The sequence below is a fragment of the Megascapheus bottae genome, chromosome 20 (genome assembly GCF_031878675.1).
Source record: "Megascapheus bottae isolate mThoBot1 chromosome 20, mThoBot2.hap1, whole genome shotgun sequence".
NCBI lineage: Eukaryota > Metazoa > Chordata > Mammalia > Rodentia > Geomyidae > Megascapheus > Megascapheus bottae.
This window is the reverse complement of record NC_143528.1, coordinates 25617175-25643481: the sequence shown is the minus strand read 5'-3', so window position 1 is coordinate 25643481 and position 26307 is coordinate 25617175. Positions and strand designations below refer to the sequence as shown.

The window sequence follows — 26307 nt, the reverse complement described above, 5'->3', positions numbered from 1 at the left end:
TTATTTCCTATTATGTAAGAATAACCTAGATCCTGGTTTTAAGAAATGACCATTATGCAGATTTTCTGGATCTACAATTTATTCTTCTACAATTTAAGCACTCATTTAATTCCTCTAAGCCTGCATCTCCTTATCTGTACAGTAGAGAAGATGGCGGTGGTGGTTTCATAGTGCGATTGGGTTCCTCATCTTCTGTTTTCCTCTTCCTCTTTATACCAACACTACTATTAGCCAAGATTTTGATGCATATTTTTGTGCCACAAAATTCACATTTAACATCTAACTTGTTTAGTCTCAATAATGTTATATATTTATGCATACATATATATGTATGTATATGTATGTAAGCATATGTGCATGTACATGGGTATGTACATAGGAGTCTTGGGTTCTCAGGATAATATTCATCAATAATGATTCCTATTTCTGTGCAGCTTAAAGCTAACAATATTAACAAGGTGAATGACAGGGAATGAGAACACACACACTTTCTCTCTTTCTCTCTCTCTCTCTCTCTCTCTCTCTCTCTCTCTCTCTCTCTCACACACACACACACACACACACACACACGAGATTATATTAGAATTGCTTAAGTATCATTTAGTTTGCCACAAATACTATTAGCAAGCAAAAACCTGTATTTTAAATTCCATGGTAATCTGTCTTCACCTATATGAAACTATAAAAGTGAAATCCCCTTCTGTTTAATGAAATATAGTTAAGAAAATTCAATGCATATTCTACAAAATTAAGAAAATTCAGTTAATAGGTGGGCTAGGGAAGGATGGGGAGGATGTTGAAAGGCATGACAAGGATCAAGATTCATTCTATTCATGTAGTATTTTGTTGAATGGCAGTATCACTGTACATCTTGATTGTTGTTCTTAATGTGCTGTTATTTCTCTTCTCCTTTGCTGCCTTTTGGTTAATCTCATATTGTTACTATATCTGATTTTGTTACCTGGTATATCATATAAATGTTTATTTGCTTATTTGAAATAGGAAAGGGAAGGGGGTAAAACAAGATGACTGTGAAGGGGAGAGAAATGGGAACAAAAACATGAAAGGGGGTGTCAATGTGTGAGAAGTAATGCACCTACTTCCCGGCAAATGTAACTGTAAACCCTCTATCCATTACCCCGACAATAACAAATTAAATTAAGATAAAACTAAAATAAAAATAAAAGGAAGAACAGATCTGAATAAAATATCTGTTCTTGGCATTATGTAAAAATTTGTAAAACAATAGGCAGATCCTTGTATATTTTAATAAAATATAAATACTCATCAACCTAAGTTGTATCTTAATATGTGAATACTAATTTCCTTTTCTACACTTAAGCCTTCAAAGTGAAAATATATGTAATATGTTTAGGACTAGCTGTTAGCTTATGTTTATTATATTTAATAAATAGTAGATAGTACCATAATATATTTGATAATAAGCATAATTTAATATTTTGAAAATGGTTTTCCTAAAATGCTTTATTGTTATAAAGTGAACAGTTCATGAATAATAGATGATATTCACCTGTATAGAATGTTGGGTTTAAGTAGTAATAATTAAATTCATGAGGAATATTGATGTTATATACACATATATAAATAGTCTATTCCTATTAAAATGATTTTTGGTGTTAGAATAAATTTTGGTATTAGATAAAAAGGAATTTAAACAAGACTGGAAATTGAAAAAAAAATAGTGGATTGTGAATTCTGAAAACTGAAATGAACAAGAGAAAATAGCAAGTATTCCTAACCTTAGGTCTCTGTTGGTGACTACCAGCATTCTTTAAAAAGAATATTAAATGGTCAATTCTTACCAAGAAGAATGGACTTCAAATAAAGCACTGTTTGAAACAATAGTTTGTTTACCCAGCCTAGTAACAGTTGTAAAGCAACATTCCTGTTTCTACTTGTCTTACAAGCTATTCAAGAAAAAAGGTGTTGAACTTTCTTACCAAGATATCCTGGCACAGTTTCCTGCTAAATTCAAAAGGAATGCTTGCATGAATACAAATGTGATCCTACACTTCTTTCTTTTAAAGCATCTTTATACATAATATACAACCAGCTTTCTTTTTCTACCATGTTTTATTTAGATTAAATATCCCAAAGTTGAGTTCATTAAATTTCAAAGGACAAAACGAAACATTGTGTTTGTTTATAAAATCAGATTCAAAACTACAGAATATTTAAAGGAGTAGTAAGTAAAAATATAAATGGAAAGTTTGGGTTGTCATCAACCAGTCATTCCAGTAACACGGACAATAATTAAGAGCTCTCAGAACTTTAACTGGGTCTAGAAAGAATACCAGACAGCAGATATCCCAACAGGTTTACATTTGGCACTGAATTAATTTTTAACATAGTGATAAAATATATGTACACTAGTATAATTCAAGCTAAAACTCCAAATTAGGAGATTTAGACACACTAGATAAAAATTTGTGAACATCATCAATAAATTATTTTGCACAGATGCCTCCATTATTTTCCTAGGGCAAAGGTTACTTTTTTTTTTTGAAGTTTTTGTATTGTATTATATTGTATTTTATTGTTGGGATAATGTAGCGAGAGGTTACAGTTGCATTGCCAGGTAATGGGTACATTACTTCTCTAATCTTGACACACCTTCTCATGTTTTTATTCCCCATTCCCTGTTCATCCCCTCCCAATCATCTTGTTTTCCTCCTTCCCTTCCCTGTTTCAAATAAACAAGTAAGTGTAAATACAGCATACCAGGTTACAAAGTCACATACAGTAACCACATGAGATTAATCTGGGAAAAAAAGAGATAAATAACTTCACATAGTACATTAAGAACAACAATCAAAAAGACAACTCCCTTTTTTTCTTTTAGTGAATCAATGTGACATACAAACTGGCAGCTGACAATATTTATGAACATCTATTATGCATAAGAAAGTGAATCTCATAAAAGAAAGAGATGGAAAGAATTTCACTAGAAGAGTAGATAATTCAAGCAAAGGATTGGGCTGGGTACTCTATGGACAGGCCAACTCAAAGATTAGGATCCCAAAATCTACAGGAAAGAACATCAGGATTTCATGAATGCTAAGAGAAATGGAGCCACATATCACCAATGAGTCAAGACCAATCACCTTCTCCCAGAGTTTTGCAGTTTAAAAACCAGGCATAAAATATTTAGCAGATAGAAGCAAGGCATTATTTGTTTTGTGGTCAAAAGCTACCCGTTAGCAAAGAATAGAAGATACCAACTCAAATGAGCACAGTTTGGGCTATGCCCCGAGCGCAGGCAGGAAAGGGATTGGATACAAGGAAGTACCACTGTGGTTTCTCTAGTGGCTACCAAGGCCACTTAATAAAATATGAACTATGAGTTCTTAAGAATCTTTAGAAAATGTGAGTAAAGGTCCAGTCAACCAATCACTCACACATACAAAGGAGGGACTTTTGTCTTGAGTGAGCTGAGGAGACATTTAAAGTGACCAAATAGCATCCCCTAAAGGAAGAGCACAGAGGAAGAAATGCAGATGCTAGTGGCTTAACAGCTTAGTGTAACAATTGTTTGTTTTTTTTTCCGAATTCACTATGAGTTAGGCAAAATCCAGGCTCTGTTAAAGAAACAAAGATCACCAGTCACATTAGAACAGAAACACAAACTTGTTTGGCTATTTTAGTTAGGAAACACAACTGCTGATGTACTTTAGTCAAAGGGCATTTCTACTTGATAGAGGGAGATAGAAAGCCCACTGTGATCATGGAAGCATTCATCTGTGGAAAGAATGTACAAGAAAGGAAAAGAGGAACTTTTAAAGAAACATCTGACCACTCTTAATTGTATACCATTTCTTTTCCACATCAGGATAAAACCTGAAGTTTTGCCAAGTATTAATTTGCTACACAAACAATACAAATCACTCATGAATACATGTGATTGGAATAAATTAAGATTTCAGACAGCCACAGCAATAAGTTTAATTACTAGAAGAAACGTCTCTAATTGCACTGCAAAACAACAGCACCTAATTTTATATTTTAGTTAATCTAGTGTGTATTTTGCTGTATAATTTTCTGTAAATCAAATGTAATCTGGGATGCTTTTGCATTATACATGCATGCACGATTTCCCTACAAAACAGTGAAAAAATAAAATATGTTTCTTTGGAGAAATATTGAATAAGATATTTAATGTTATTTCTAGCTCATAGACATTGTAGGTTTGTTTAATTAAACACTAATAGATGCACAATTTGCTAACCCTTCGATTTCAACAAGACTATGGAATTAGGTTTTCTTCATTTCTATCGGTAAGTACATAAGGTAAACAGAAAAATTCAAGTAATTTTTATCCCTAAAATTCTCAAGGGAAGGCTGATGACTTCCTTCTCCTTCCATCTTTCTCACAAAATATTGTACCATCTGCGCAATTTACATTCTTTTTTTTGTCTCCTAACAATACAACTTCTTGTAAGAAAATACAATGAGAACATCTGCTTATGGAAGAGGTCAAGAAGTCAGCCAATGGAGGAAGTTTTCAAAGTCACTGAGATACTCATAGTGGGAGACTTTGAAGTTGTTATTGATCAGTTCACTTTGGTATGCTCCATGCATATGGTTTTACTTTTCAACAAATGGCTGGCTTCCTTGCACACATTCTGATAACCCACCCTTCAAAGAGCCCCACAGAAACATCTCTGTGAAGCTTCTATAAAACAAAAGACACTTGAGTCTCACATAAGGTACATGATCCTTACAATTTATAAAATTCCATTTGGTGACTAAAATTACTAACGTAAATATACCTGGAACGCCAGCAAACAAAAAAAAAACTGATGTTCTTTTTTACTACAGAAAATTTCACATTGAACTTATTTGTATATCTGAAATAAATTTTCACACTCCATGTATACCACTTTAATAATACTGCAAATAAATTTAGGACAAAGATGTTTCTTCAGTATATTATGAATCACAATACTATCAGAAATGCCTTCAGTAGTTTCCTGCCTCAGCTTCCTCTGTTTTGTAAAGCTCCTTAGATGTATTTTCAAAAATCTTTGTACATGTAAGTTCCCTTACTTTGAATCTAATGAATGTGTATTGTTTTTGATAATGTAAACTTCACTGGGATAAGATCTATAGATCATTTCTGTATACTAGTTGTAAAACAGTATAAAACATCATTACGTTAATTTAAAATTATTTTCTTAGTGTAAATAAAATATTTGTATGGGTTCCTTCTGGAGAAAAATTATGAAATTAAAATCCAAGAAATGGATGAGTCAATGAATGATAAATCTTAATCTTGGCTTTTCTTTTCTTTACTTTTCTTTTTTTGTGTGTGTTTTGATATGGGGCTTGAACTCTGGGCCTGGACTTTGTCCCTGAGTGCTTCAGCTCAAGGCTAGCGCTCTACCACTTGAGCCACAGCGTCACTTCCAGTTTCCTGGAAGTTAATTGAAGATGAGTCTCTAGGACTTTTATGCTGGGCTAGCTTTGAATGGGGATCCTTAGATCTCAGCCTCTTAATTACCTAGGATTACAGGCGTGAGCCACCAGCACCCGGCTTGGCCTTTCTTTTGGCAATAAATTTCATTCTTTGCTTCTGCTAAGCGAAGTCTTTATGAATACACACACTAAGGCTTCAAATAATATTTATCAATATGCTTTTTAATAAAACACAATCATTTCATTAGAGTAATACATCCAATATTCTTCTGGTATCTGTATCAAAATGACATGCAGACTCAAAATCAGCATATTAAAATGGGTTTTTGATCTTGAACTTATTTCTATTTATTCAAGTATTCAGTCTAACCATTTCCAAGTTTACCATGTGCCAACTACTGTGCTACACTCAAAATTAATAGTCAAATTCAATTTATGCTTTCATGGAATTTAGAGACTACGAATTAAAACAATCTAATGAATAAATGAGGTCATGATAGCAAACTATGAGTCAAAGGATGGCATTGGATTATACAAAAGTAGATCATGCAAATAATACTTACGTTTAGTCTCAGGGTGAATAAAAAGTAACCACATCTATGTAAATCTGAAGATCTTTGAATAATGTACATGCAGGTGAGAGACAAAAATCTAAGAGCTAACAGAGCCTGTGTGCTGGTGGAAAGTAGTTTTTGAGGGAAGAGAAGTGAGAAATGAAGGTGGAGAATGAAGAGGCAGACAGATAATGAAAGACAGAAAATCAGTAAATGGAAATATTTTGTCTCAAAGGATACCTTTTCAAATATTTAAATATTTGATCCATTTGTAACAATCAAAACAGACACCCAATAAATAATTAATATACTGGATGACTGCTGGCTCAGTGTCAAGAATGAAATGCTACAAAAAAGTTTGGAGAAAAACTAGTAAAATATGGGCTGGGAGTTTGGCCTAGTGATAGAGTGCTTGCCTAGCATGCATAAAGACCGGGGTTCGATTCCTTGGTACCACATACATAGAAAAAAGCTGGAAGTGGTGCTGTGACTCAAGTGGTAGAGCACTAGCCTTGAGAAAAGTCCAAGGACAGTGCTCAGGCCCTGAGTTCAAGCCTCATGACTGGCAAAAAAAAAAAGAAAAGATAGTAAAATAAAGCAGATTGGAGGGAAAAAAGAATTTCAATATGAGATAATGCATTAGTGTGGTCCAAGTGAGAAATAAATGTGACCACCCTAGAATGAGATCAGTAGAATGAGAACTTCAGGTGTATCTGACAGATATTTGGAAGACATATATACTAATTATAATCACTGACTGGGCTTTTCATTAGACTAATAATGCGTGACCCAATGGATGAATATTCAGAGAACACTGGAAAAAGAAAAGAAAAACCAGTAATATGGGTCAAGATGCATTGTAGCCATAAATTGCTTTGTTAGATGGCAACTCTTTTGTACAAGAACTTAAAAATAATTTGAAAAATCAAAAAAGAGAAAGAAAAAAGAAAGATATGAGAACTTGCTTGTTGAATTGGGAAAGACAGGGTAGGACACAACATCAGTGTCAAACAATTGATTTTGACCTATTTGAGACAACGCCAAACCACAGGTAGGTGGTCTGGAAATCAGAAGAGTAGTAGTGTAAAGTGAAGATAAAAGGTTTGGGAGTCCTCAATAAAAATGCAAAGATAGATAAGATATGAAAGTGGGGGCCAGGAGTTTGGCCTAGTGGTAGAGTGCTTGCCTAGTATGCACGAAGACCCAGGTTCGATTCCTCAGTATCACATACATTGAAAAGCCAGAACTGGTGCTGTGGATCAAGTCATAGAGCACTAACCTTGAGGAAAAGTCCAAGGATAGTGCTCAGGTCCTGAGTACAGTCCCCAGGACTGGCAAATTAAAAAAAAAAAGAGAGACATGAAAGTGCAGAGACGGATAAAAGGTATGTTGGAGAAACATTAAAGGGCCACCTGGAATGCCTCTGTCTGCCATTGTTAGCATTACTCCAAGACATTTTTGATGGCCCTTCCACTCTGCTCTCCCTTCTTTCAAGTCTATCTTCTATGTACCTGCTTGTCTTCAGGATGATATGGTAACATATACAAATCTGACATCATCCATAAGCCTAAAGGTCTTTTGATTATTTTTCATTGCTTTTACAATAAAACCAAAATATCTATTAAATTCTCAGTATCTGGCCTCAAACATATGAAGAACTTGGGACAGGAAAACACTCCACTGTTTACTTCAGCCTATCACATCTCTTCCAGCTTCCTCTTCATATTTCTACATATGAAATCTGCATTGTGATCTGTGTATCTGCTCTAAAAACCCACATCCAAACCCAACAGTAAGACAAGTTTGTAGGTTATTTATTGCAAGCTTTATATCTAGTGTGGTGAAATATACATATATATATATATATATATATATATATATATATATATATATGGTTAGTCATGAGACTTGAACTTGCCCTGGGTACTTTCCCTGAGCTCTTTTGCTCAAGGTTAGCATTCTTCCACTTTGAGCCAGAGCATCACTCATTGTGAGTGGTTCACTGGAATAAGAGTCTCACTGGGACTATTCTGCCTGGCCAGTTTTTAACTGCAATCTTCAGATCTCAGCCTCTTGAATAGCTAGGGCCACAGGCACCTGGCTATAGTGTGATGAACTGATAAGTAAATAAAATGACTTTAAGATTTATAAGCAGAATTATCTTCACTGTAGAAAAAATATACTTCATGTGAAGAGTTATTTCAATACCACATCATAAAATGGGCAAATTGTATACATATGCAATTATATATTTTAATAGGTAATTTTGCTGTATTTCTACATTTAAAGACATTTTAGTGCCAAATGATACTTATTCTTGAAGTTACACATACATACTTACATATGTAATACAAATACATTTATATACGCACATTTATGTGTTGATTGCATGTGTACAGAAATATATATTCACATTTTCATCTGTAGTGTTTGAACCTCTATTATATGAAAAGTTTTCAGAAAGCATTACTTTCTTCATGATACTATAGTATCAGAGCCCAAACAATTGAAACATTTACTTCATTTCCCTAAGAGATGCAAGCAAGTTTGGGCTGAAATATCTACTTTAGTAGGACCAGATGTTTGAACCCCTTGTCTCCAAATTACCTAAAAAGGTCTCAGTCAGAGTTGAGATGCGGTATACCTACCGTCTTGCTGAGGTAGCCTGTGCTGGTGTTCATGCACTGTAGCCCCTCACTGTTGCAGCAGCCCCCACATCTGTAGACGGACACACATGGAGGTTTAAAGAAGGTGTTTGTGGCTGCTCCAAACTCCTTCCCCACATCTATACACACCTCCCGTGGCATGCATTGAGTCATTCTCCACTCATTATCAATACCTGTCGAGTCATAGGGAAGTTCCATAAGTTACATAGAATCCACCAGGCAGGGAGAGCCCACAGCAGCTGGAAGTCACATTTGATTTCAGATCTCAATATTATACAGTGAATTTACTTAGGAAATAAAAAAATAAACTGAAAAGATGATAGCTTGCCCAGTGAATATAGTACTTAGCAAAATAGCCAAATGTATGTCTTTAAAAACTCATAACTACAATCACATAGCAAGTTAAATTAAAAGTCTGCTTCCTAAAACTTACAGCACTTACATGTGGTTTTCCTTGGTTATAAAGATGGTAATTTAATATATAGATGTTTACAAGATGTGCAAAAATATAGTCAAGCTCATTTGCTCCATCATGAACTACTTTCATGGTCCTGGAGTAAGTGTGAACACTGTGTTTTCATTTTTCAACTGAGATGTATATGAGAAACTGACTACCGTTTCAGACTCAAAAAATCATTCGCACGTAAGCTATTTGCCAAATTTAGATAATGTCAGGCCAGTAACAGCACAGAACAAGACCACATTGTATCTGAACTTGTATCCTAAATGGGGATTTCTTTTGTCAAAAAAAAAATCGAATTTCCTGGCCCCTTTGTATTTCCTCTTGGAATTTTTTTCAATAGAATTTGTGGCTTTTGTAATATGTTTTGGAAAATATACCAGTGGCTATTCAACCATGAAGCATTTTTTTTTTCTGGTTTTGTAGCATCAATATTTGCAGTGAGTGACATCTAACATCTAACAAAAATTACTTTTTTTTTTTTTTGCCAGTCCTGGGCTTGAGCTCAGGGCCTGAGCACTGTCCTTGGACTTTCTCAAGGCTAGAGCTCTACCACTTGAGCCTCAGCACCACTTCCGGCTTTTTTCTATGTATGTGGTACCGAGGAATCGAACCCGGGTCTTCATGCATGCTAGGCAAGCACTTTAACCACTAGGCCAAATTCCGGGCCCTGAAAATTACTTTTTAAATGATCATTATTTTTAAATTAACCCACCAGTTCACAGTATGCCGTTTTATGTAACTCCACACACTAGATTGTCAGCTTTATAAAAAAAACACGTTTACCACCAGTTATCTTTGAGGCAACCAAAGCAACAAGTATCATTTTTAAAAACTGATTTGAGTTTGTGTTATGAGAAAGTAAGCATTTCTTAGTCCAAAACAGAATATCTGGCTAAAATTATTTTGAATGAGACAAAAGGTTTGATTGATTAACTGTGTACATTTAAATTTTTCTGATAGGTTACAACCTCAATTTAAAAAGCAAGTGTATAGTGACATACATGTACCTTATTCTTTCTGTATTTCAAAAATGAAACCACAGTATGTTCTACTCTGAATAATCCTTTATTTACTGTTCTGTTTGCTTCTTTAGGCAATATAGGCATACTCAGTAGGATAAAGGCTGAAATTAGAGGACCACCCAGACAACTTTCAACAGTTTGGTATATGCTTCTTATAGATTTTTTCTCCCATACTTACTTTTCAAGATCTCTGGATTATAATGTGCAGCAGCAAATTTTACAGTGGCTTCTGCCCTTTTCTGAGAGTCTTTGGGGTAACTGGTTTGGTCTTCGTTGTGGTGCCACTCTGCTTTCCTTAACTGGCACTTATACAATTTCCAGTATTCTGGGTAAAGGACAGTCATGAGTTCATCGACACTCGACACAGATCGCAGTTGTCCCTCCAAATCCTTGCTGGCATAAGCCTGTCCAGGAAAAAAAAAATCCAAGATCAGTTACTCATCAATCTAAGCGTTGGAAACAGTTGTTTTCATAAACCTTTAGATTTATTGTTATATATAATACAGTTGATAGTAAAAATATTACTAATGCCTCCAGAATTACTTAAGAATGACTATTTGCTCGAGTTGTATTAATATTTTAATTTACTTTAATATATATAATACAATGGAGGACCACTGGCCAAATATTCATTTAATAACTTAAGAAATTTACTAAACTGTTACAAAAGGAAAATGTATTATATTGTTTGTCACATGTGTCATCTCTTGGTAACAATAGGTACCGTCTATCCTGGCTGACTTCAAATCACAATCCTTCTAAACGCTACCTGCCAAGTGGCTGAGATTATACATATAAGCCACTCTGGGTTCAATTATTTATTTTAGTACATTTTCTTTTCTTTAATCTTTCAAATACAAACTAGTGGCAATATTTTCACAAAAGTAATATGTGCTTTAATTTTTTTTTGCTTGGTTCTGGGGCGTATGGCTTGCACTCTGGGCCTAGGTGCTGTCCTTGAGCTTTTCAATTCAAGGCTACCACCCTACCCCTTGAGCCAGAGTGCCACTTCTGGTTTTCTAGTGGTTAATTGGAGATGAGTCTCACAGTCTTTAGTGCCTGGGCTGACTTTGAACCACACAGTCCTCAGATCTCAGTCTCCTTATTAGCTAGGATAACAGGTGTAAGCCACTGCGCCCAGCTAAATTTTTAGTTAATATAATTATTCATTAGGAATGTGAACAAGTCACACTTTGATATGTTTGAATACATTGAGTTGTCCCTGTTACCATACCCATGTGAAGACAGAGAGTATTCTTTACTCCTCTGATCAGTTATAGCTCTCCATGAAATACAATTAGCATTGTTCACATTTCTTCTACCCTAAGTAGTTCTTACATATTTGTTTCTTAATTTAGCTAGACAGAATCCTACAGTGTGAAATTTATTGAGATTGGACCCTTTTCCTCAACTACTTCTTTCAAAACTGATCCTTATGTGAAACAATTTGTTTCACTGTTCTCTGGCTCTCCATTGTACTAACTACTACAATTTATTTAGTCCTTGGTCTAGGTGAATTTCCATGAAATTTGTATGCTGAGTTTATTATTCAAAGTAAATATATTTTTCTTTATAGATATAGCCAAAACAATTTCCATACAACTGCACCAATTTACATTCTAGACTTGTATATGCATCCTCTTGCTTCATATCTTTGTCAGCTACTATTTTGGTTGTTTTAAAATTTAAGTTATCCTTATTGATACGTGAAAATATCTCATTGTGGATCAATGCATAGTTTTGATTAACTGATAATAATGTGCACTTATGATACCAGGATGTGGAATTTGCCTCTTTTAGAAGTGATGAGTAGAAGTTCTGTATTTCATTCCATTGGCTGACTTGTTAGTGATTTTCAAGAGCTCTTTGTGTATCCTGAGTATGTGTATTGAAAATTTCTGTTGAATAACTTGGGTTTACTCACTCAAAATGATGTTTGGAGAACATTTTTTTAATATTCGTGATGTCTAAACTTTTTCTTCAAAGTTAGAATCATTTAAGTTATACTTTTAACATTTGAGCTACTATTTAGCATTGATTTTGAGCACAATGTGATGTATGAATCAATATTCTATTCTTTTCTTATATATAACTGATCCTGTAGTATTTACTGAAATTTCTAAATTTCTTTCAAGCCATTGTACCAAATTGGTATTTTTTTGCTATGAGTTTTGTTTAGTTTTTCTGAGATTTTGAATTTCCTTAACGTTTTTGCCTCTGATTATGCTAGGACCACACTACAAAAGTGCTTTATAATTAAACTGGAAATTAAGATTATTATGTGTTATATACATGGGAGGCCTCACATTTTCATAATAATGTTATATATTTTTTGCAATTTTATTTCCTTCTTCATATGTAACTCATTATAGATTTAATTATTCCAAAACCGTGAAGGGCTTGGTAGAACTAGTAAATATGCCAAATGAAGAGCCAACCATATGTATGTGTTGGATGCTCAAGGATGGTAATACAATCATCCATAACAGTAGTAATAGAGGTGATAACAAGGGGAATGATCATATTAATAGATATTCATTAAAAAGTAGAACATGGTCAGTTCTCAAAACATGTTAATTGTTAGCTATAATCTATTTTATTGTATAATTTCCACTTTCCTAATCTCACGGTTACTCCAATATTATAGTATCCTTGGAGTGTATATTTTGGGCACAGATATAACCACATTTGAATCTCAGCTTCTCCACTTACTGTGCATGAACTTTGAGATTGTACCAGAAATAAGAATTAAATAAACCACCATGCTGAGAAGGAAGATGGCGCTGAGACAATAGGGACGCTGCCTAGCTCTCGCTCACAAAAAGAGAGAACCAGGGAGTCCCACGAGCCAACTACCTTAAGAAATCAAAAAGCAATGGAGAAGGACTCAAACCTGAAAAGAAATCCAGATAAAGCTTACATCCAACTTTCTCAAAGAATTCAGAACGCGAGGACCCCTCCCTGCCCTCTCTCCGCCGGCTCCAAGCCGCGAAAGCCTCAGAAAGCTGTGAAAAGTGGCGGCTGGCGCCTGCTCCAAGCCACAAAAAGCAGCGGCGGGTGCCAGTTCCACTCTGGAAAAGTGACGGTGGGCGCTAGCTCCAAGCCACGAAAAGCGGCGGCAGTGGAGGGCGCCAGGCCGGGAGCCCAACTGCTGCAGAAACCAGCACAGAACCGGGCCAGCGAACGGCGGAAACAGCGGAGCCCAGACGCAGAACCAGAACAGCAAGCAGTGGAACCCAGACGCAGAACACAAGCAGCAGCGGAGACCCGAGGGGAGTGAAAGACTCCCCACCACCATGGAACACCCGCAGATGGAACGCAGAGACGTGAGTAATACAGCGCGTCCCCAAACCCATTGGAAAAGCAGTGCCAAGCAATAGAACTTAACTCACACCCCTCCACCCCGCCCCAGAAAGACTGGCGGGAGCAGGGGGACAAGGAATTTAGAATCCTGTCCCTTCCCTCAACAGCCCCCTCTCTTAGGCCATTGACTGGAGATTGACAGGTGGGCTACCTAAGACCCAGCACCCCACCAAGGGAGGCGGGGCTGTCCCAACTCCCACCCGCCCAACGGGCTCAACCCCCCAGCCCTCTGACTGGAGGCTGACAAGCGGGCGGACCCTGAGACTCAGCACCCCACCAGGGGAGGCGGAGCTGTCCCAGCCCCCACCCGCCCACCAGGCTCCTCTCCCAGGCCACTGGATCTGGAGAGTGGAGGGCGCTGGGACCCTGCCTTACAACAGCGGGTAGGGGGTGCGGGAAAATAGGAGCCAGCATCTGCCCCCCCTCAATTCCTCAGCGGGGCATCCTCCAGCTGGGAATCCTGAGCAAGGGGCCCCCCACAGTCACAGACTCTGACTATGCAGTGGAAACACAGCAGGGATCTGAAAGGCCAACCAGCAGCCAAGCTCCCCTTCTGAGAATCAAAAAGGCGCGGCTCCGCGCTTGGTGCCCACGTCCTCAGCTGGGCCCCACCCCTGGGAACAGAGGCGTCTCCTGCTGGTCCTGCTGAGAGCCCCTGGAAACTCTCAACCCCCAGACCCTTGGCTTGGGGCTGCCCCTGGAAGCAGCACAGGAAAACGTCTGCCAGCCGCGCTCAGACGGAAGCTCGCAGATCCATCCCATGGTCCACTGTGAGGCCACTGGCTGGGCGAAGAGCTAGTCGTGCAGCAACACATAAGTTTTATTCTAATACTTTCCAAACTTTGTACTCAAATACGCTACCTACTTACCAACGTAGGTCAGTTACCCTTACGCTATACCTTTTCTTCATTACTAAAATATTCTTACACTCCTACGTTAATCCTTTTGTACCTCCCCTGACCTCTCTCATTCTATTCTTCTATCAATGGATCTCTGTTCGTCTTTCAACCCTTATATTGCACGGATCTACACTTGATGGCTGTTGAGCAATACTGTATATCTAGGTGTTTAATTGTTCTCTAGGCTCAGAGGGACTTAAAGACAATAGAAATTGGATTGAGAGGCTTATTGTTTTGGGTATAAATCGCTTATCAGTGGTTGTATTAGACTGGTCTGTAAGTGCACAAAAAGAAAGAGTGATAACACCAATCAAAACTTGTGAACATCTAGTGTCTGCCAGCTACAGAGGTCTAGGTTGGTTATATCTGAAAAACTATAATCGTATTTAGTATTAATCGTGCTCCCATTTTCAAATGAGCAGAACAAGAAACTCAAGAAAAATGTCAAATCAAGAAACAACATCCCCCACCCAATGTAAACAGACAATGGAACAGTCACTGGCAAACCTAGAGGAGAGTCTTCCAAGTGCTACACAAATGCAACTGATAAACATCATTAATGAAAAATGTGAAAATATAAAGAGATAATGGAGGAAGCCATAGCTAAACAAGAGGAAACCATTAACAAGGTGATAAGTGAAAAAGAAGAAGCCATAAAGGAGGCCATAATAAAGGTTTTTCAAAGAAAGATGGATGAATTCATAGAATCCACAAATAAAAAGGTGACTGAACTCCAGCAAATGTCCAAAGAAAATAAAGCTACTGAGCTAACCACTCAAATGGAAATCAAGGAGCTAAAGAAATCCATACATGATCTAAAAGAAGAGATGCAAGGCATCAAAAATAAGCAATTAGAAGCAAGGGAGATGAAAAATAAAGTAGATAGCTTTGATAGCAGGTTAGACAATGCAGAGGAGAGAATTTCCGGGGCTGAAGATAATTTAGTTATTATAGAGAAAGAACAGAAAATGAGTCAATCCAAATCTAGGAAAAATGAGAGAGCGCTTCAGGAGGTCCAATATACAATTAGGAAGCCTAATTCAAGGCTAATTGGTATTGAATAGGGTCTGGAGAAAGAGGTCAATGGTATTGGAAATATACTTCAGGGAATCATCTCAGAGAATTTCCCAAATATCCAGAAGGGCAGGCCCATCCAGATACAAGAAGCTTTTAGAACCCCAAACAGACCTGACCAGAAAAGAACATCCCACCGCCACATTTTAACCGAACTGGATCAATAGAAACCAAAGAAAAGATCCCAAAGGCAGCCAGGGAAAAAGGATCAGTAACCTATAAAGGCAAACCAATCAGAATAACCCCAGATTTCTCAGCAGAGACCATGCAAGCAAGAAGTGACTGGAAGCATATATGGCATGCCCTTAAGTCAAATAACTACCAACCAAGAATACTGTACCCAGCTAAGCTCTCATTCATAACTGAGGGAACAATAAAAACATTCCATTCCAGGGAAAAGCTGCAACAATATGTAGCAACAAAACCAACATTACAAAGAATTCTCAAAGATGTTCTATACATAGAAAACCAAAATAAATGCAATATAGGGAAAGAAATGGCACCTAAACAGCATACCATCTAAGTACCACAAGAACTGTCAAGACACAGGCCCAAATAAAAGCTTTTAAAAATGGTAGGAACTAATAAATATCTCTCAATCCTAACTCTCAATATCAATGGACTTAACTCTCCAATTAAACGGCATAGGCTGTCTAGTTGGATCAAAAAGCAAGAGCCATCGTTCTGCTGTCTTCAAGAGACACATCTTACACAAAAAAACAATCATCTTTTGAAAGTGAGAGGTTGGAATAAACTCTATCAAGCTAACGGCCCCCATAAATAGGCTGGAGTTGCCATCCTCATATCAGATAAAATAGACTTCAAACTAAAATCAGTAAGAAAAGACAAAAAAGGTTAGTACATACTACTAAAGGGATCTTTCCTCCAGGAAGATATAACGATCCTAAATATTTACACACCCAATCCCGGAGCTCTGAACTTCATCAAGCAAACTTTACTTACACTGAAACCATAAATAGATCGAAACACAGTGATTGTCGGTGACTTTAACACACCACTCTCACCTATGGACAGATCAACAAGGTAAAAACTCAACAGAGAAATCTTAGAACTGAACAACTATATAGACCAACTAGATCTAACAGACATCTGCAGAATATTCCACCCAGTAACAACACAATATACGTTTTTCTCAGCAGCACATGGAACATTTTCCAAAATAGACTACATCTTAGGCCATAAAAAAAACCTGGACAGATTCAGAAACATTGAAATTATTCCCTGCACACTCTCAGACCACAAAGGCATCAAATTGGAACTGAACACACATCTCCACCAACGAAAACCCTGTAACTCATGGAGACTGAACAACACATTGTTGAATCACCAATGGGTAATCAAAGAGATCAGAACAAAAATCCAACAGTTTATGAAATTTAACAGTAAGGAGCACACAAAATACCAACTCCTTTGGGACACAGCAAAGGCAGTACTCAGAGGAAAATTTATAGCGCTGAGTGCCTACAACAACAAGTTGGAAAAATCGCAAACCAACAAGTTAATGTATCACCTTAAGCTCCTGGAAAAAGAGCAACAAACCAACCCTAATCCAAGTAGAAGAAAGCAAATTATTAAAATCAAAGCAGAATTAAATGATTTGGAATTCAAAAAAACTATAGAAAGAATCAACAAAACAAGGAGTTGGTTCTTTGAAAGAATTAACAAAATTGACAAACCCTTAACAAATCTTACCAAAAAAAGAAGAGAGTGTATCGAAATAAACAAAATCTCAGACGAAAATGGTAATATCACGACAGAAATTACCAAGATCCAGAATATCATGAGGGAATACTTCTCAAATCTTTACGCCAACAAATTTGAGAATCTAGAAGAAATGGATGAATTCCTAGCCAATATTAACATACCCACACTGAACTAAGAAGAGCTAACCCAACTCAACAGGCCTATTTCAAGCTCTGAAATAGAAATGGCAATTAGAGAACTTCCACCTAAAAAGAGCCGAGGGCCAGATGGATTCACAGCTGAATTCTATAAGGTCTTCAAAGCAGAGCTCACACCAATACTCCTCAAGCACTTCAACGAAAATGAAAATGAAGGTTCCTTACCACACTCATTCTATGAAGCCAGTATAACCCTCATCCCCAAACCAGACAGAGATTCATCAAAGAAAGAGAACTATAGACCTATTTCTTTGATGAACATCAAGGCAAAACTTCTCAACAAAATACTGGCCAACCGTCTACAACAACTCATCAAAAAAATTATACACTATGATCAAACAGGATTCATCACAGGGAGGCAAAGCTGGTTCAACATATGCAAATCAATTAATATAATTCAACACATCAACAGGAGCAAGGACAAAAATCACGATTGTCTCAATAGACGCGGAAAAGGCATTTGACAAGATCCAACACCCCTTTATGTTAAAAGCTCTGGAGAAACTAGGAATCCATGGAACATTCCTCAATGTAATAAAGGCTGTGTATGAGAAACACACTCCTAGTATTACACTTAATGGTGAAAATCTAACCCCATTCCCTCTAAAATCAGGAACGAGACAAGGATGCCCACTCTCTCCACTACTCTTTAACATAGTACTAGAATTCCTAGCCAGTGCAATAAGGCAAGAAGCAAGCATAAAGGGGATCCAATAGGGAAAGAGGAAATAAAACTATCCCTCTTTGCAGATGACATGATTCTGTATTTAAAAAGTCCTATAGACTCTACTCCCAAGCTCCTTGAGCTGATTCAAAACTTTGGAAGAGTAGCAGGCTACAAAATCAACCCTCAAAAATCAACTGCCTTCTTTTACGCCAACTGTGACAGGAATGAGGCAATAATCAGGAAAGTAACTCCTTTCACAATAGCCTCAAAGAAAATAAAGTACCTAGGAATTAGCTTAACTAAGAATGTAAAGGACCTTTTTGACAAAAACTTTAAAACCCTAAAAAAGGAAATTAAAGCAGAACTAAGGAAATGGAAAAACCTCCCATGCTCCTGGATTGGAAGAATCAACATTGTGAAAATGACAATCTTGCCAAGGGCTATCTACAAATTCAACGCAATACCCATCAATATCCCAATGGCATTCTTTAAAGAAATAGAAGAGGCAATCCAAAATTTCCTATGGAATAATAAAAGACCCCCTATAGCAAAAACACTTCTTAGCAGAAAGAACAGCGCTGGAGGAATTTCAATTCCAAACTTTAGACTCAATTACAGAGCTATAATTCTCAAAACAGCTTGGTACTGGCACAAGAACAGGCCTGAAGACCAATGGAATAGAACTGAGGACCCAGATATTAAACCACAGACCTATGGCCACCTAATCTTTGACAAGGGAGCCAAAAAAATAGAATGGAAGAAAGACAGCCTCTTCAACAAGTTGTGCTGGCAGAACTGGTTAAGCACCTGCAGAAAACTAAAGTTGGATCCTTCTTTGTCACCTTGCACTAGAATTAACTCCAAATGGATCAAAGACCTGGAGGTAAAAGCTGACACACTGAAAACTTTACAGGAAGGAATAGGAGATACACTAGGCCTCCTTGGCACTGGTTGAAACTTTCTTAATAAGGACCAAGAATCACAACAAATCAGACAAAGGCTGGATAAGTGGGACTGCATTAAACTGCAGAGCTTTTGCATGGCAAAGGACATAGCTAGTAAACTAATTAGGAAGCCTACAGAGTGGGAGAAGATCTTCACCAACCAAACAACGGACAAAGGCCTCATATCTAAAATATATCAACAACTCAAAAAATTGAATCACTCCAAAACTAATCTCCAAAGTAACAACCATCCCATTAAAAAATGGGCCAAAGACTTAAAAAGAGTCTTATCTGAAGAAGAAATAAAAATGGCCTATAGACACATGAAGAAATGCTCAACATCTCTGGTCATAAAAGAAATGCAAATCAAAATAACTCTAAGATTCCACCTCACTCCAGTTAGAATGGCCAGGATCAGGAAAACGAATAATAACAGATGCTGGAGGGGATGTAGCCAGGAGGGATCACTACTACACTGTTGGGGGGAGTGCAAACTCGTTCAGCCACTATGGAAAACAGTATGGCAGTGCCTCAAAAGGCTAAACATAGAACTCCCCTATGACCCAGCAATTCCACTACTTGGCATTTACCCAACCATCCTGAAACAAGGGCATACTAAATCCACTAGCACAACAATGTTCATTGCATCATTATTCACCATAGCAAAGATATGGAACCAACCTAGATGTCCCTCAGTTGATGAGTGGATCAACAAGTTGTGGTATTTGTACACAATGGAATTCTATGCTGCTGTCAGAAAGAATGACATCGCTCCATTTGTTAGGAAATGGAAAGACTTAGAAAAAATCATATTAAGTGAAGTAAGCCAGACTCAAAGGGACTTAGGCTCAATGGTTTCCCTCATTCGTCATAATCAGTAGAAACCTTGGGCTCTACTAGCAGAGATCTGCAATAGAGCAAAATCTTGATACATAAGGCCATATAGTATGAAGCTAATTGAAAGGACCTCCAGGATATTGAAACAAAAGCCATATAACAAATGATTGTTGTCCTTAATGTACTATGTTGTCTCTCATCTCCTTTGCTGTCCCTTGGGTATCTCATATTGTTATAGTATCTCACTTTGTTATCTGATATATTGAATTTATTTGTATTTGGTTATTTGAAATTTGATAGGGAAGGGGGGAAAAACCAAGATGGGTGGGGAGGTGGGGGGGAGGGTAATGGGTACCAAGACATGTGAAAGAGTATTAATGTATGTGAATTAATTAGCACCTTCTATCTGGCAAATATCATGTAACCCTTTTATTAATTACAATAAAAAATTAAAAAAAATAAACCACCATGAATCTAAATAGGGCTTAAATCACCAAATACTTACTTATGGTAAATTCATTTTTTAAGTTCTCTAGGATAATTTGTACTTTATTTTATTGTCATGTTCAAGTTGAAATTGTTAAGCTAATATGTGTTTATTTAGAGGATTAATTTCTTCCTCTGTGGTTCCCTCCCCCAAAGAAATACTTGTATTTAACCTGTTTTGTTCATATTACTTTGAATAGAAGAACTAGGCTATCTACTTCCAAGTGTTTCAAAGATTCACAGATATGGCAAGTAATAATGTTTTCTCAAACAGATGTAATACGTTAAAGGCAACGTAAATCAAGAAGTCAGCAGACTCATTAATTTTTGTGGGACTGGAGGGACTTTTATGTGGGAGATAGATGCCTGGGTATTTAGGACCCAATTAGCCTATAAGGAGAGACGGGGGATAGGAGGATGAAGGGAGAGGGAGAGAAGAGGGAGGGGAGGGAGGCAGAAAGGGAGAGGAGAGAAAGGGAGAGGGAGGGGAATAATATCATGGAGGAAATATACTACACATCCTGGCTTGTCAAACGAACTAAAGGACAACAAGGAATGTTTCAGAAAATGGATTCTGAACTCCTGACATCATTTTAGTGATTTTTGCTTAGCAATTGCATACCTACTCTTATGCAAGGTATTGGGCCAATATTCACAAGACAATGTGTTGGAAATGAACTTTGCACTTGGGATGGGGTGGAGGGAGGTAATGTGAGAGAAAAACATGAGAAGGTGTAACAGTGTTCAAGAAGCAATGTGCTTAATGCAGTTACAAATGTAACTGTAACCCCTCTATACGTACATTACCCTGATTAAAAAATATTGAGAGCTTCCACCATTCTTTCACCTATTTCAGTTTGGCCAAATGTCAATTATACCCCAAAAGGAGACATTTTTATAATCCCCAGGGATTAATGCAAAGAGTATGTATATTTCTTAAAATAGTGGCAGTTAACATTTTTGTCATGAATTTAAACAACATGCACTTTAGCCACAAAGAAATCACCAATGTCAGGAGGTTTTACAAGGTTGCTGTCAGTAATAAGGTTTCTTCAAGGTTAAGGAGGACCTAAAAGAATTAAAGTAAATGATAAGGGTGAAGCCCATCCATAGTTTCCTTCTGTCAGCCTTGTTGCAGATTCTCCTGAAGTCCATGCTTTAAAACCTGTGTGGGAAATTGAAGATGGCCTCTATTGTTTTCTCTGTTTCTGTTTTTCCTTTTGATTCTGTTTAATTGCTCCACTAATAATGAATACAACTAACATATTCTGAAAAAAAAATCCCACTGTTTTGTAAGTGTAGTTAAAAAGTATTCCTCCATTAATAAAACTTAGGTAAGGAAACATACTTTGCAAAACTGCTGTTACATTACAGTTTTTATAATTAAATCTGTAAAATACACAGTAAGAAGGAGGTACACAAGGCAGACACTTGTCCTTAATAAATATTCCAAATAAATAGCAAGAAAAAATTGATTGTTTTACAACTTTTGTTAAATGACTATTATGTGCCAAAGAATGTTCTTGGAAACTTACTCATTTACGGGGTTTATAAGATAGAAACCATTTATGTTTATTTTGGGAGCTAAAATACTACTTATGAGCTACTTGAATGTGTTCTTCCAAGAGATTTTCAGGTTTTAGGGCATACCTGTTTTGTAGATTGCAATTAATTCCAGATGCATTTCTTAGTGCTATGTGCTTCTGTGTTGAAAAGGGATTCCAGATTAGTTACAAAAGTGGTAGGGAAAGGAATTTGTTGCTATGAAACAATGTTGAGTAAAACAAAGCTGAATTATTTAACCAGAAATACTGAGCCTGAAAACAGAAAAACTCCATTTTGCACTTTTACAAACGCTCGATCCTAATTTCTCTCCATAACTAAGAACTTAACCTCAAAGTAACAAAAGCATGATTTCTATAAAAATTACTCAACTATTTATATAACTCCATGATGTTGATTTTAGACTATAGTTTCTTGCTGCTTCTGGAAGCAGAGTATGTGGGGTGCTTGATGTGTGCTCATGCGTGGTTGGAATGTGCTGAAGATATTTTTAGTAAATAAGCAAGCTGGAAAAATGACTAAAGATTATCTAATTCATCATTAATGATTTGGAAATTTGTCTGAGGTCAGTATCACTCAACCCACACAGGGAAAGGCACTTTCTGAAACCATAATGCACAGTCTTTTCAACACTAGTTCTCCTGAATACCTAATTGATTACTTTAATAACAGTATCACCCAACCTATTGTTCTGTATCAATGAACTACAAGAGAATCAAGGCATAGTACACTGCTGAATTGTATGCTATTTAGACATCCACATCATCATGATTCCTTCTATTGAAATGTTCAGCTAAGTTAACAATTATGATATTTATTATTATTTTCATCGGGTACATTAATAAAAATAAAATACCTAGTGGAGACTAAGGATGATAGACTTATACTGAGTGAAGATAGAAATTTAAAAATATGTGATGAACTTTTCTAACAAATACTACTACTGCTTTCTTTTCCTGTCCTTAAAAGTGATAACTTTGTAATCTTAGCTACTCAGGACGCTGAGATCTGAGGATCAAAGTTCAAATCCTGCCCAGGCACAAAAAGCCTTGAGACTCTTATCTACAATTAATCTCTAGAAAATAGGAAGTGGGGCTGAGCTCAAGGGTAGGGTGGTAGCCTTGAACTGAAGAGCTCAGGGACAGTGCCCAGGCCAAGTTCAAGGCCCATGACACACACCAAAAAAAAAAAAAAAGAAAAAAGAAAAGAATTTTGACAGATTAGTATTGTGCTGTTTCACTCTTCAACAGCAGACGTATCTGTCCTCTTTGAGAAGTATGTGGGAGGATAAAATCCACAATAAAGGAGAGAAGTAATTATCATCCAACTAATTAAACTATCTTTGTTACCTGATGCTTACATTTCAACGTAAAAAAATAAATTACTTACACTAAAAACACACAGATCCAAACACAGTTATTATCGGTGACTTTAACACATCACTGCCAACTCTGGATAGATCAACAAGGCCAAGACTCAACAGAGGAACCTCAAAACTAAACAACTGCATAGACCAACTAGACCTAATAGACATCTACAGAACATTCCAACCAGCAACACCAGAGTATATGTTCGATTCAGCAGTACATGGAATGTTCTCCAAAATACACCATAAAATCAGAAATATTGAAATTATCCTCTGCATTGTCTCAGACCACAATGGTTTAAAATTGGAACTCAACACCAAACGCCATCAAAGAAAATCCTATAACTCAAAGAGACTGAAGAACACATTGTTGAACCACCAATGAGTCACTGAAGAGATCAGAACAGAAATTTAACAGTTCATGGTATTTAACAAAAAGGAGCACACAAAGTACTAGCTCCACTGAGTGACAGGAAAGGCAGTACTCAGAAGAAAATTTATAGCCATGAGTGTCCACATTCATAAATGTGAGAAATTTCAAATGAATAATTTAATGATGCACCTTAAGCTTCTGGAAAAAGAGCAACACACCAAACTCAAACCCAGTCGAAGGAAACCAATTATTAAAATTCAATCAGAATTAAATAAATTAGCTTCAAATAAACATAGAAAGAATCAACAAAGAGTTGGTTATTTGGAAAAATTAACAAAATTGAGATTCTTATCAAATGTTACTAAAAAAAGAAGAGAGCACACCCACATGAAAATCAGGGGTGAGAATGGAAATATGACAGAAATGACCAAGATCCAGTAACCATAAGGGACTATTTTTCAAACATTTATGTCAACAAGTTTAGGAATTAGGAAGAAAGAGATGAATTTCTAGCAAATACGGATATACCAAAACTAAGTCAAGAAGTTCAAGCCCAACTAAACAGATGCATTTCAAGTAATGAAATAGAAATGGCAATAAGAGAACTCACAATAAGGGACCTCCCATCCAAGAATGTCCCAGAATCTAACAATCATAGCTGACTGATATAAGGTCTTCAAAACAGAACTCACACTAATTCTCCTTAAACTCTTCAATGAAACTAAAACTGAAAATTTTCTACCAAACTCATTCTACGAAGCCAGCATGAACCTGTTCCCAAAATCAGACAGGGACTCATCAAAGAAAGAGAATGATAAAACTATTTCTTCTTTTTTCCTTTTTCTTATTTTTTTTGCCAATCCTGGGGCTTGGATTCAGGGCCTTAGCACTGTCCTTGAGCTTTCTCAAGGATACAGGTCTACCACTTGCGCCACAGCACCATTTCTGGCTCTTTCTATGTAGGTAGTACTAAGGAATTGAGACCAGGTCTTCACGCATGTTAGGCAAGCACTCTACTGTTAGGCCAAACTCGCAGCCCTGACACATTTCTTTGATGAACATTGATGCAAAGTTTCTCAACAGAATCCTGGCCAATCAACTTCAACAATCCATCAAAAAAAAAATCATACACCATGTTCAAACAGGATTCATCACAGGGATGCAAAACTGGTTCAGAATACGAAAGACAATTAATAAAATTCATAAAAATGTACAAAAAGCATTTCATAAAATCCAATAACATTTTAATCCTAAAAAAATGCTCTGGTGAAACTAGGAATCCATGGAACATTTCATAATAAAGCATTATACTTAATGGCAAAATGTTAAGAGCCATTCCCACTAAAGTTAGGAATGAGACAGGATTGTTTGTTCTCTCCACTCTTCTTCAATATAGTATTAGAACTTCTAGCCAGAGCAATAAGGCTAGAAGCAAACATAAAGGAGATCCAAATAGGGAAAAAGAAAGTGAAACTTTCCCTCTTTGCAAATGACATAATTTTGTACACAAAGATTCCTCTGGACTGCACTCTCAAGTTACTCCAGCTAATGCAAAGCTTCGCCAAAGTAGTAGAGTATAAAATCAATGGCTTTCCTTTATGCAAACAATGAAAAGAGTGAGGTTGAACTCAACAATGCAACTCCTACAATATCCTCAAAGAAAATAAAATATTTAGGAATTAACTTAACCAAAGAAGTAAAGGACCTCCAGTTGAAAACTTTAAAAACCTAAAGAAGGAAATTAAAGCAGATCTAAGGAAGTAGAAAACCTTCCCATGCTCTTGAATAGGATGGATTAACACTGTGAAATGGCAATCCTGCCAAAGGCTATCTACAAAGTCAAATCAATATCCATCAATATCCCAACATCAATCTTCAATGAAACAGAAGAAGCAATCCATTGTGTATGTATACACAATGGAATTCTATGCCGCCATTAGAAAGAATGCATTGCCACATTTGTAAGGAAATAAAAAGACTTGGAAAAAATCATATTAAGTAAGCCAGATCCAAATAAACCTAGGCTCCATGGTTTCCCTCATTTGTAATAATTAGCATATGTCTAGGATCTTCCAAGCAGAGGAGTGCAGTACATCGAAAGCTATGTGCATATGGCCATATAGGAAGAGGCTAAGAGAAATAAATGCCATGATAGGGAAATAAGGGGATTTATTCTTGTGGTCCGTGTTTGTGATGTACTATGTGAAGTGATTTCTTTGCTCCTTTTCCTTTTTTACTCTCTTTTTTTTCTATCTCTTATGGTTTATCCTCTGTTGTTGGAGTATTTGACTTTGGTTCCTGGTGTATTGTATATACATTTAGTTGCGTATGTGAATCAGTGATGAGAAGAAGAAAAACAAGATGATAAGACAAAGGATGAACAGTGATATTCTTAAGACAAAATGTTGGTAATGAACTCTACAACTGGGGGGGGAGGGTATTGGGGATAAAACACGGGAAGGGATGACAATGTTCAAGGAGTATTGCACTCACTATCTGAAGAATGTAAATGTAACTGTAACCCCTGTATACATCACTCTGATAAAAAACACAGTGAAAAAAAGAGAAATATAAATATAAATTCTAGGCCACATTTTGGTCCATTTTTAGAACCTTATTTCTGAAGGACAGATTAAGATGAAAAAGCTTGCATTTGATAATGGTCTGTAATC

General features: G+C 36.7%; 1 protein-coding gene across 1 annotated transcript in view; it reads right to left on the bottom strand.

Moving 5' to 3' along the window:
- The window catches only part of Vegfc (vascular endothelial growth factor C), an 89709-nt gene that overhangs the window by 18080 nt on the left and 45322 nt on the right, over nt 1-26307 (bottom strand). The window contains exons 2-3 of the mRNA XM_090354167.1: nt 10320-10545; nt 8639-8829 (exon numbers count right to left, since the gene is read on the bottom strand). Coding sequence (XP_090210293.1) covers nt 8639-8829; nt 10320-10545 — 417 coding nt within the window. The remainder of the gene's footprint in view (nt 1-8638; nt 8830-10319; nt 10546-26307) is intronic.